Source organism: Anopheles nili, chromosome 3 (assembly GCF_943737925.1).
Source record: "Anopheles nili chromosome 3, idAnoNiliSN_F5_01, whole genome shotgun sequence".
Lineage (NCBI taxonomy): Eukaryota > Metazoa > Arthropoda > Insecta > Diptera > Culicidae > Anopheles > Anopheles nili.
Genome location: NC_071292.1, coordinates 21,991,818 through 22,005,058, shown reverse-complemented (window position 1 = coordinate 22,005,058; position 13,241 = coordinate 21,991,818). Strand labels below are relative to the sequence as shown.

General features: G+C 48.0%; 1 protein-coding gene across 1 annotated transcript in view; it reads left to right on the top strand.

Annotated features, from left to right (window-relative positions):
• Positions 1–13,241, top strand: part of LOC128727156 (ankyrin-3-like) — a 52,940-nt gene that overhangs the window by 20,526 nt on the left and 19,173 nt on the right. Inside the window, exons 2-6 of the mRNA XM_053821033.1 lie at positions 9,926–10,033; positions 10,118–10,414; positions 10,502–10,657; positions 10,936–11,789; positions 11,861–12,888. Coding sequence (XP_053677008.1) covers positions 9,926–10,033; positions 10,118–10,414; positions 10,502–10,657; positions 10,936–11,789; positions 11,861–12,888 — 2,443 coding nt within the window. The remainder of the gene's footprint in view (positions 1–9,925; positions 10,034–10,117; positions 10,415–10,501; positions 10,658–10,935; positions 11,790–11,860; positions 12,889–13,241) is intronic.

The window sequence follows — 13,241 nt, the reverse complement described above, 5'->3', positions numbered from 1 at the left end:
CAAGGAATGGTAATCTACGAGGAGCAAAAACGCTATGCAAAAATGCCCGAACCTTGGAATGGACATATTGTGCATGTGGCTTTGTCGATTTCTTTTTCACGGAAGAACTAAAAACGTCACTTATCTGGCAGGCCCTTAACGGTCTTTGCTTTACCCACTACTGACATAACATCACCGACCCATTGATACAATAACCTAGTTGGTCGCTTTGCGTAACAGCGTCCACGTGAGGTGAGTAGTAAACTTCAAAACAGGTCCTTCATTAGCCGTAAAACGCCGTACATCCATCCCGCGCCCGGATGGCATGTGCAAACTAGGGAAGCCATATTAATCGGGCAATGGCTTCGCGACCAACTGACACCAATAATGGTCGCTTTCCCCCCTGAGCCAGAGGTTCGCCAAACACGCAGCTGCTCGGCCTCTAGTTCCAAAACAACCCTGTTGTCCATCCACCCCCAGCAGGGTGATGTCATCGCTCAGCTGCTTTGCGTTGCGGGACTTTTGCTGGTCGCACACCGGAACGGAAGGCACCTTCGATGGTGTGGACAAGCTACAGTGTTTCGATCGTTCGGGTTGGGTTGTAATCAATTTGAAATCTATCACCCTGCGCCCTATCGGGCGTTCCCTTTTGATAAGGAGAGCGCCCGACAAGGACTGTTGATGATGCGATCTTGATGTTTGTCAAAGGTCACGCCCGCCAACCGAATTTAACGGCTTACGACGACGAGCGTAACGAATGGAGGCGCATAAAAAAAAACGAAGTAAAACAAATCACACAACCCCAAGGACTGTGCGTCTATACTGCGGCGAGTGATGTCATATCTGCGAAAGGCGACACCTTGGGCCAGAGATCGACCAAGCTTGTTTGGCTATTTGTCGTCGTGTTCGATGGCCAGATGGGTAACCGTCGGTTCGAACACTGCGCCCACCACCCTCACTGTGCGTGCGTTAGAAGAATATGGATGCGAAACCAACTGCGCGATCGGTGTGATGGCAAAGGCGTGCACGGTTCTGGCTCCAGCTAAGTATATTTTTATTGCCTCCCGAGAACGATGGCTCCCGATGACGCCATCTTAGAAGCAAAACCTGGCTATTGGTGGGGAGGACAAGTTTGAGATGCGGAAGTGAGTCACATGCCTGTGCGAGTGTGCGGTGTCACCGAACATTTGTCGTTTGCGACTGATTGTCGCTTTACCCTTCGCCCTGTGCGATGGATCACCTTTAGGCCACTCGAAAATAGGTTTGTTTTGATGGAATCTCGCCAGAAACGCGTATTGTGGCCCTGTATCATTGTTGTTTTCTCTTACGTCTTTAAGGTATCCATAAGTTTCGGCTGGATTGCCAGATTGAATTGAAATCATTGATTTTAAGGCCATTTGTGGAAATTGATCATTTGATTGGAATATTAATGTACTGCGATGTTTGTACCAGCACTAGCTACCCTTGACGCAGGCTTTCCTGCGGAATGTATTCGATTGCGATCTTTACACCTTTGAGTCCATCTCTACCTAAAGCCAGGCATCGCGGAACGTGTCTAATCAACAACCCTCTACCCTCTCTAAATAAGGTGTCTGGCTCAACGCGCCATCGAAGTGGCTGCACGTTTTCTCACGGTCATACGCGTACGCACATGCCTCCGGAGTCGATTAGCAGGCTCTCCATCAGCGGTCGGACTCCTTATCGGTTTCTAACGCCGTGTTTCTCCCATCTTAAGCCGGCGAACCCTTGACAACTCTACTGAACCAGCTGACCCTCGGTGTATACTGCCCGGGTTGGGGATGTCGATGGCGTATGCAAAAACTGGTTTCTCGTGCATTACTTTAATTTATGCAAATTTGTTGTCCGTTCGTCTGTCATAAAAATAAACACTGTACCGTTTGGTCACTGAATACTTCTCGTCGCTGACGAAGTGGAACTTTAGAGAAGTTCCCACATCCGATCGACAATGTCTCGCAGTTGAGCAAAGCCAAAGACGATCACATGGAATGCGTATTCTCTCGTTTTGAATTTTCGATTATGTCACAATTTCATGTAAACCGACAACAGTGCTATAAATTGTCTCAAGGGAACTTCCTTTGGTTCTTCCATAAGGACGTGACGAACTCCTCCCGAAACGAGTGTATGGGACGGTGGATTCGCCGATTTCGTTACTTAATGGTTGCGGAGTTTTTGTTGTTATTTCGTTGGAGGACTGTGTTTTCCCGAGCGATTATCATCACCGGTAGCGCTGCCGATCCGTGGCCGTAACGAATAAATTACAGTGTTTATGCAAATTGATTCTGCTTACGGCAGCATTCGGGCGTGTGTGGCGTTCATTCTCGGCTCCACCTCGAAGCAAAACCACTCGGAGTTTGTACAGATGACGAACTTGATTTTTATTGGAATTCCCTTCTATTCGACCGCCTGCATTCCGTTGACCTTGTGGATTAACGTTAAGATTTTTAATGTTGCGTAACATGAGCTCGCATCGATTTGCCATAAGTGCGAAACAATGCAACTGATTATCACTTTTAATAAAGTTCTTTTGTGCATGGAAACTGAGCGATTGAAAATTTATTGTGCATTTCGAGGCTTTAAAAGTGAGCTTTACTGTCATGCGATCCACTTTTAGTTCGATGTAGCATGTCCCAGCGACATAAACCATTCAATTTAATATACCATTTCCACTTCTCGAACCATACTTCGAAACGTTCACGCTAGCCTTCATGATTGAAAATGGGGTTTCGCGTTCCCATTTCGCTCCATCCCCTGGAACGTGCCATTATTAACGCATAATAATGCTGCTGCTCCACTACGGTGCATCGTCGTTCCCGAGGGACAGACCTGAGTGACGGCTGACGTCCATGGCTGATTGTTTTGTTGCACTGTCCCGTCGGCACTCGAGAGGACTTCCCTTTCTTCCGTCAGATGGCTCCACGAAAGGCTCGGAAACTGGGCCATTAGATAGCCCCAGGGGAGGGTTAGAGAGTAAAAAAAAAAGATGGCTATTAGTTGACCGAACAAATGGTACTTCCTCCGGTTCGTCCGCCGACGGCTGTCCCGCGTGCTGAATTATTCATATTCAAATTGTGATTGTGACCAGCGCCAGTCGGAGGCACAGAATTCACACAAATGGCCGTTGGAATAGAGAAAAAGGAAGTGAACCGTTGGAGAGTAAAATCGCGATCGGTAGCGCTGAAGCTGGCCATCATACGGCACAGTTTTTCCACTTCCCGATTTTGTGCGCCGGTTTGACGTCAAGCACTTTGGCGTTTCGAGTGTGGGCGAAACCGAAGCGCAGGCTACCAACATCGATCGGGCTTGTGCAGGCTATCAGCGTTGGCGAGTTTAATTTATGCGCCTTTGTTGTTGGACGGTCGCTGGTAGAAGTCTATTCCTGTTGCATTACGACGATGAAGAAAAAAAAGCGCGCTCCCAAATTTGAAAGCACTTGACATTCCTGAATTCGGGAATGGGGATTCGGACGTTGGAATTCTTGGTTCCAAACGCCGTACTGCTGGTAGGGCATCGGAACGAGAAACCATTTACCCATGAAACGTCACACGCAGTCAGGGAACGGTTAGGGTGTGTTGTGTTTATTTTACTTTGCTGAAACTGCACGAACGCCGGAGAGCAGGGAGATGTGTTGATGCTTGAATTCGAAATCCATAATTCAATGTGTCCCCTCGCAAGGGGCACAAATATTGCCGCTTGATTTACTACTTTGAACAAGTGGCACTGAAGAAACCATCTTTCTTGCCTCGGTGGGGCTGGTGGAAATTTAATTTCGTTTCACTCGCCCCTGTCCCGTGTAGCAGACCGGCAGATCGAGGGATGCGCGCGCGCTGCACATGGGAAAGGAAATTGCGTGGGAAAAAATTGAATCATCGCCGTCAGAAACGAACGGCTGGCAATAAGTGAGTTGGTTGGCGTGTCGCGCGTACCGAAATAGGGCATGATGTGATTTACAAAATCGGTGCGTCATGAAGAGTCCGTTCCGAACGATCGATACCCTATACTGTGTTGTCCGATTGTAGAGGTTGTGCATTAGCAAAAGTGCAACATAATTCAATTGGTTTGTTGTAATATTCTATCAGCGCAATCGTTCAGCGTGTGCTAGTGGTGGCGAGCTGCTAATTGACGCGGCAGCGCAATTAGCACCGCAAACAGCTTCACCGGCATGATAGGAGAAATAAAATCTGCCCTCCCGGACGTGACACAGACGGTGGCAAAACGTGTGCACCGTGTCCGTTTTTCTTGGGCGGGATTTCTCCGGACGTAGGCGCCTAATCGGGTTAGCGCTCGCAATTAGCCGTTATCTTAATTCAAACATTACTGAAAGCGTCCGGCATAGCAAGCCGGCGATTTTTTTTGTCTTTCGTTTTATGGCCATCTTATACGTGCCAAGTCACTGCATGTAAGCCTCGAATATTTTTATTTGTTTTTGGCAAGGGGCAATTAGATTTTGTTCATTTCCGTTCTGTCTGTGGGAGATAGTCGAAACAATTTTTTCGGTTCTATTTTTAAATTTGCAGTTAATTTTACACAACCTGCAAAGAAACAAAGTGTATTAAACGAATGAAAAGCTCTGTGCAAACCGCTTCCAAACACCGATTCGTTACGTTAACAGTATTTGAGCTCAATTAGCAATTGAAACATAGGCCTTTTCGCGGCCTGGCAAGTTTTCTTTGATCCAGTTGTAACATTCCTCCGCTTCTCGAGCTAGGGCGTCTAAGCTGCATCATGCAATTGCGATGAAAATGGAAATGGAATTGCAAGAAACTCGTCCCGTGTGATACTAGCAACGAAACATGGCTCATGTCTTTGATCGCGCGCCCTGTGTCTCGCGAAGAAGAGAGAACCGCGATGGAAAGCCGTTGGCGGAAGCGCGTACACGCTCAATCCACTTACGGACTCTTGAGCCGCTGCTTCATTCCAACATGTCGAGCATAAATGTACGATTTGTTGCAGCGCTCACCGCAACCGTCTCGGGGGTTTTCTTGCCGGTTTGGATGCGATGTAATTTGATTCAAACCACCGGCGGCAGGTCGCTGAGCTGCTGGATGGTCGTCGGACCTCAAAACCCAAGTCTTCGTTGGAGAAGCCCTTCGTGTGCGGAGGATAGATCTCGAAGCTGGGAGTGCCTTTGAGCATGGCGTATGGATTCCGTGGCTCAGCCGCGTTGGATTAACCTCCAGGACCTCAGCGCCGGACCGAGTTTATGATGCAGCGATGATTATCTAGCCAACCCACACCCCGTACCCAACCTGACAGACACCGCGGTTTTCATGTCCAGACAACATTAAACGAAGGGTTTGGAGGGTCCGAATGGAACTACCCCTCCGGCACGATGGTTTGTCTCTTCATTTTCATGCTTATTTTCCCCGGTTGAATGAAACGGAGAGCGTTAAGTGAAACTGTTATTAACTTTTTCGTTCACCATCCCCGCTCTTGCGATAACATTCGAAACGGGAAGGGACGAACGAACACGTTTAGGAGGCTTCCTTGGTTGGAGGCGATTCCAGCTGACCCTTAGCACGTTGACCACACTAATGAAATTTGAAGTGACCGCGGGCATGGTGAGAAATGGTTTGGGTGTGGCCCCTACGGGACATTCGCGTGTTAATTGATCGTATCATTGCCTAGCTTCCGGTTTCATCGCCCTACGATGAGTGAAAGCCACGATAACGATAGCGATCGATGGCTGGAAATTAGAACCGGGAAACTGCTTGACCACGCACAAGATAAGGACGGCGAGAAATCAGCTAATCGAAGGTTGAGTTTTATTGTTTGCACGAATATCGACCGCGTATAGTTCGACACCCCAAAAGCTACGAAGTAATCGATTATTTTGCTGCCAGCGTTCTTTTTGCTTATTCCATTAAACTTTAAAGGAATGATTTCGGGTTGACACCCTTGGGCGTGTTTGCTACCACAGGGTTTGGGTGTGGTATCAGAAAAACAACAGGATACCCATCCCGCTGGAAGTAGTTTTCCCATTTCCGCATCGACATTCATTTTTTTTTTGGCTACCACCGCATCGAGCGCCACGTTTCGTGTGTCGCATTGCAGCGGAAGCAACATTTTCACCTCATCATGTTTCTTCGCTTTAACATGCCAAAGCCTGTCAACATGGTTCCGTGACAATTTGAGTTTGGTTTGAGCAGCTCTCACCATGCGCAAGGACTTCGACAAGCCGTATTGCGAGTGGAGAAAACTTATTTCACGATTAAAAACGCTTTTTCATCCGATTTAATGCTCCAAGCACATCGGAATAATTTACAAAACAACTACCACCGACTTGTAACGAGCGCGATGTGTTTACTGTTCCTCGGAAATTGACTGTGAAATGAACTGATAGCAGTGAGACTGTGAATCGACTCGTAAGTAAAAAAAAACAACCACGTCGCCGCATAAGGTCGCGTGCTCAATTTACGCGTAATGATTACTTAATCTTTCGATTTGTTTCATTGTGTACGGTTTTTTGCTTATTTCGGTCGATTTATTGCCAGTCAATCGCGGTTCCAAGAAGTCAGGCGGAATTTTTGCTTTTAGTACCGCTCTACTGACTCGACGAGATTCTCGTCAACGTGGTCTTTTGGACATCGATGAAACGGCTACACGCGCCATTAGCTTCGTTCTATGTTGCCCTCTGATTGGTACATTGTTTTCACTGCCTTTATCATACGTTGTAACGCGCGTTCAAAGTTGTCATCATATTCGAATCATCGCTCCAAAATGACAGCTAGAACACGACCATTCAAACGAAAAAAAAGGGCTCAACCCGTTCAGGAATTGGCACGATTTGATTCACCTGTTTTTTTTTTGTTTTTTAGGGTCTAAAACAAGTCATTATTATCAAACCTGCCAACTCGGGGCACTGTCGTCAGGACGGGTTCCAATGACAGGTTAATTGCTTTTTGTTCGCGTTCCGACTACGGGCATTGGGGCCGGCGAACGCCATACCATATCGGAAGTACTTAATCACGTCTCTCTCTCCTCAAGCCGGAGCAATTGCGTAACCGTGCTGCTTCTCCCTCCCATTACCCTGCGTTCGTATCGGATCCTCACTCGGCAGGTTTTCCTGGCGCTGATTGCTGATTTACCGTGTTCTATTTTTGTCCCACCGCGAACAAACGCCGCTGCGTTGGCTCCGGAATCAGTTTTGATGGAACGATTTTACTCATGGCTGTTATTGTTTCTTGGGGTTTTTTTTGTTGTTGTTTCATTTCCATTTTGGGTTGTGACAGGTTCACCAGTGGACCCGGTAGGACGGGTTACATGTGGCGGTGGATGTTGTGCCAAGATTTATCGTTCTGATCTCGCCCCAATGTGCATGTGCGTCGAAGTGTGAATAATGATGGCTTCATTTCGTTGTTACACTGAAGCGCATCCCGCCGTTGTAACGTTCGATTTTGTTTGTTTAAGTTAGGTTAAAAAAGCTTATATTTATATAGTACATTGTGACCCAAAGCTAACGCAAATCCAAAGAGCCTGATTTCTATTTTAATAAGTATCTCTACGTTTTGATTAAATGGCAACGCACTCAACTTTGGAATGACACCCGTAACGACACTTTCTCGAACAAGCGAGCTTACCATTCCCAATATGGTAACTTACACGTGCGTTAATTAGGAAGGCTCACGTTGAAACGAGCTAATCTGTCACATTCCTGCCACGGCTTGGGCCGATATTCATCTTTCGAAGGTTTTGCCTTGGAGTACGTGCACAAGCTGTGAAGTCTGTCTGACGGTCTTCCAATTTCCTGCCTTATCGGACGTACTTTCAATTACCGATCAGACCGAAGGTACGTGTTGGGACGTGTCGTTCATTTCACAAGAATCATACTTGTGTGCCAGAGACGAGCATCGTACGAGAATCACGTACACCGTGAGATCGTTCCAAAAAGGTGATGTTCACCGTGGACGCTGTCCTGCAGCTCGATGTAATGTGAGATGCTTCCGATGGACGCGCTCATTATTACTCTTTTGTGTGTTTTTTTAAACCAATTATTTTTTTTCCCTCAGCGGGTCTACCGTCGAATGGAAATGAATGTCGTGTGATACCCTGCCACGATAAATTGGAGGGTTTTAGTGAGCAATTTCGTTTAACCTTCTTTTTGAACCTCCATTTTTGAGCAGCTGATAGTTGATAGTTTCAGCCATACTTTCTTCGTCAAGTTTAAAAATCTTTCCGCCCATACCCAGCAATAGCCTGGAAATAGACTCTTGAGAATCGCATTCACTTTAATGCAGGCTCTCCCATTCCACCGGGCATAAAAGGGAGGGATTAATGGGGTCATAACTTCACCATGCTTGCATCGCGAGGGGGGATCTGTTGAGCGTTTCTTCTTAATCTTAAATCACCTCCCGGCGCGGTCATTCGCGCTCTCTTCTCCGTACCAAAAAACCACCATGATGCAACGCGGGATAAAGCATCCACCAGGCAAGTGAAAGCACTCGTAAACCGGCGCAGATTGGATTTCGGACCATTTCGGGAGTCGCAGGCGCAGAACTGGCGCGTAATTTTTTCGATTGTCCATTCCTTCGAAGCACACCGTCGTTTGCTCTCATTTTAAAACGTTCCTGGATGGGGAAATTCACTACAGTTGCTTGTGCCCGCGCGTTTGTCTGATTCGACGTGGCTGAATCCACGTGTAATATGCATTCAGATCACATCGGAGGTGCTTAACTATGTAGGCATCAACGGGCGCGCGCAGTACTTGTCATAAATATGTTTATATGTCGTGCCGCCCAATTATTTTTCTGGAACGTCACATTCGCGGCATGAAATTGTGATTTACGGCTCGAGACTTGTCGCATGTGTCGCTGGCACGGTGAATGGGGCAAGCAACCAAGCCAGTGACAGAGGAAACAATCTGGAACAGTCCATATGCGGTAATACGAGACATGTGAGAATACCCAGATGGAGGAATAATAACAATAATAATGTTTCAGTGCATTTTTGGAGCATAAAACAGCCACCTGTAAGGCCTTTTGAGTGGATTATATTTTGAAAAGAAGTTAAACTATACCAACCAAGAACCTATTAAAACTTTCTGAAGGTTATCAAAGTTAAGAGCAACCTTCAGTATTGTAAAAATGTTTGTAGAGAAAATAAAACTTACCACGACATCAATTTTGATTCCTTTTCCTTGAGGAGCTTTGAACGCCACCAGCGCACAGCTTGTTACTATAAGTTCCAGCTCAAGATCGACCCGTTCGGCACGAAAATAGGATCATCGGTGGCGATGGAAAGCGCCAAGAAAGTGAAAAATAATAGATCCCAATCGTGTACACAAACATTTACCCCCAAAGTCGGTCCGGGCGATCGGTGATGGGAACCAGACGCTCTGAATCTCGTCCATACGAGCAACGGCGTCAATTCCCGGCCGGTATCGAAAGTAGCCAACCTTTTGCTCCCATTCTAACGAATTGAAGAGACGCGTTCGGTGCGCTGTTTTGAAGATTTTGTATCGGCGCACGTGGAAATCAGCTTCGTTCATTTGTGTCTGCGCATATTTGTTGATGCCAGCCGCAGTTCTTAATGTGCGTTCGTTGGAGCCAGATTGCCCCAACTTTTAGAAGAAGGTGAATGCATTGACTGTTCGTGCGAAAGGGCGATAAACTAGGACACGATCATACAGAGATCCAATGCAAGCTAGTACCGGTTGTGTAAATTAAAAAAAATGTAATATGGAATAGTCTTGTTTCTCTGCTTTATTTATGGACGATCCTGACTGAAAATAGTTACTTTGCACATGATCATGATCGGCACAGTTAACGATAGCATCTTGACAGAGCAACATCTTCCTAAAGTCATCGTCTTGGCCAAGGTGTGAACGTATGTCGAGTAGCGCGAAATAAATTTCATCCCAACCACCATCCATTTGTGACAGATCATTAATGCACGATCATCTTCGTTCTTTTTCCTGTTTCACTTGCAGAATGACACAAACACAGCGTTCCTGCGGGCAGCTCGAGCGGGCGATCTTCAGAAGCTCATAGAGTACCTCGAAACAGGTCAGGTGACCGACATCAACACGTGCAATACGGTACGACGAATAAAGCTTCTTAGCGCCAAAACGCCCGTAGTATCTCACGTTTTCTGATTCGTTTTTTTTAATCTAATGTTGTAGAACGGTCTCAACGCACTGCACCTTGCGGCTAAGGACGGCCATTACGATATCGTCAACGAGTTGCTGAAACGTGGAGCTCTCGTCGACAACGCCACTAAGAAGGGAAACACGGCACTCCACATCGCATCGTTGGCAGGCCAGAAGGATATCATACAGCTGCTGCTACAGTACAACGCGTCGGTGAACGTACAGTCCCAGAATGGCTTTACACCACTGTACATGGCCGCGCAGGAAAACCACGACGAGTGTGTAAATTATCTACTCGCAAAGGGTGCTAATCCGGCGCTCGCCACAGAGGTAGGGTCACGCCACTGTACACGCTCGCTTCCTGACATGGCTTTGCACTAAACGTCGCACTCCGTTTTTCTTCATTCACACCCGTAGGATGGTTTCACGCCGCTGGCCGTGGCGATGCAGCAAGGTCACGATAAAGTAGTAGCCGTGCTGCTTGAGAGTGACACTCGCGGAAAGGTGCGATTACCAGCGCTGCATATAGCAGCTAAAAAGGATGACGTCAAGGCGGCGAAGCTGCTGTTGGAGGTGAGAATCAGAGCCGGTGATGATAGACGTACATCAGTAGGGCAGGGTAGCATCACTATAGCCGGAACCGATATATTAGGTGGTTAACGATTAATGTGCTATGATTCTTTGGATACATTCTGACTAAAAGTTATCGTGTGATGAAGACAGTAAACAGTCAAAACTTTTTGTGATAGATAGGTCATGCTTGCTAGTGAAATTATGTTTGCGGGGCAACGACTAGGATCGTTGATTTTCCAAAAGAATTAATAATCATTGACCGTAACTTTGTCTTTCAGAACGAGCATAATCCGGATGTATCATCGAAGAGTGGCTTTACCCCACTGCACATCGCCGCCCACTACGGCAACATAAACGTCGCCCAACTGCTGATCGAGAAAGGTGCCGACGTTAATTTCACCGCCAAGCACAATATCACACCGTTGCACGTGGCCTGCAAGTGGGGTAAACTGAACATGGTGCGGCTGCTGATTGAGAAACATGGCCGCATCGACAGTATCACCCGAGACGGATTGACGCCATTGCACTGTGCCGCACGTTCCGGTCATGATCAGGTGATCGAGGTGTTGCTGGAGCACGGTGCGGAGATCATTTCCAAAACCAAAAACGGTCTTGCCCCGTTGCACATGGCAGCCCAGGGTGAACATGTTAGTGCGGCACGCATTCTGCTGATGAACAAGTCCCCTGTCGACGACATAACGATCGACTATTTGACCGCCCTGCACGTCGCCGCCCACTGTGGTCACGTGAAGGTGGCGAAGCTGTTGCTGGACCGAAATGCGGATCCAAATGCGCGCGCCCTAAACGGTTTCACGCCACTGCATATCGCCTGCAAGAAGAACCGCATAAAGGTGGTAGAACTGTTGCTGAATCATGGTGCAACGATCGGGGCAACGACGGAGAGCGGTCTGACGCCACTGCACGTGGCCAGCTTCATGGGATGCATGAACATTGTCATATACCTGCTGCAGCACGATGCCAGCCCGGATATTCCGACCGTGCGAGGTGAGACGCCACTCCATCTGGCGGCACGGGCTAAGCAAACGGACATCATTCGCATTCTGCTACGAAACGGGGCCTACGTGAATGCACAAGCACGCGAAGATCAGACACCTCTCCATGTTGCGTCACGGTATGACCAATTTATCATTCTTCGCATTTGCTTATTTTTTTATAATCTTGGTTCTGATTGGTTTCTTGTAGGATCGGTAACATGGAGATCGTGATGTTGCTGCTGCAGCACGGCGCCAAGATCGATGCCGTTACCAAGGACAACTACACGCCGCTGCACATCGCAGCTAAGGAGGGTCAGGACGAAGTAGCATCCCTGCTGCTGGACAACGAAGCCAATGTCGAGGCGGTGACAAAGAAGGGCTTTACGCCGCTTCACCTTGCCGCCAAGTATGGCAACCTCAAGTGTGCCCAGTTGCTGCTGGAACGAGGTGCCCAAGTCGACGTGCAGGGTAAGAATGGTGTGACGCCTCTGCACGTCGCTAGCCACTACGACCACCAGAAGGTGGCTCTACTGCTTCTCGAGAAGGGTGCATCGCCGTACTCGCCGGCTAAAAACGGCCACACGCCACTGCATATCGCTTCGAAGAAGAACCAGCTGAACATCGCCACCACGCTGCTCGAGTACAAGGCGGACGCAAACGCGGAAAGCAAAACGGGCTTCACGCCGTTACACCTGTCCGCCCAGGAAGGCCACAGTGATATGGCTCGGGTGCTGCTGAACAACGGTGCCGATCCGAACCATGCCGCCAAGAACGGGCTAACACCGTTGCATCTGTGCGCGCAGGAAGATCACGTAACGATCGCAGAAACGTTGCTCGATCACAAGGCACGTATCGATCCGGTTACGAAGACTGGCTTTACGCCGCTGCACGTGGCTGCCCACTTCGGTCAGGCTGGTATGGTGAAGTATCTGATCGAGAACGACGCAAATATCGAGATGAAAACGAACATTGGCCACACGCCGTTGCATCAGGCCGCCCAGCAGGGTCACACACTGATCATCAACATTTTGCTGAAGAACAAGGCCAACCCGGAAGCCGTCACGAACGGCGGCCAGACGGCACTTTCGATCGCGGACAAGCTGGGATACATCACGGTTGTGGAAACGCTGAAGGTGGTCACGGAAACAAGCGTCACGCAGACGGTGGATGAGAAGTTCAAGATCGTCGGACCGGAAACCATCCACGAGACGTTCCTCTCCGATTCGGAAGACGAAGGTAAGTTGATGATCGTTTTCGTGGATGAACCGTTTGGCTTTCACTTACGTTTGGCTACGCTTGTAAATTGCGCCTGGGATAATCGTGAGCGCAACTATCCGTATCTGTGTTCCGTTGCTTGCTCCTTCGAGGTTTGTTGCTTTTTGTGAGTTGTAAATTTCGCATTTTCGTCGGTCTGCAAGCGTTACCTTCTCTATCGAACAGTTACGTTCGAATCGAAGAATGACTCAAATTCGTCGCTGTTAGAAACCTTTTTGTGGGTTCCCCAACTAGACAGGGCTTATGTTTTGGGTGATTTCGTGGACGTTCTTTGTGGGCAATGAGCTGAAGTTAGCTGAATTAAGTGCCATGAT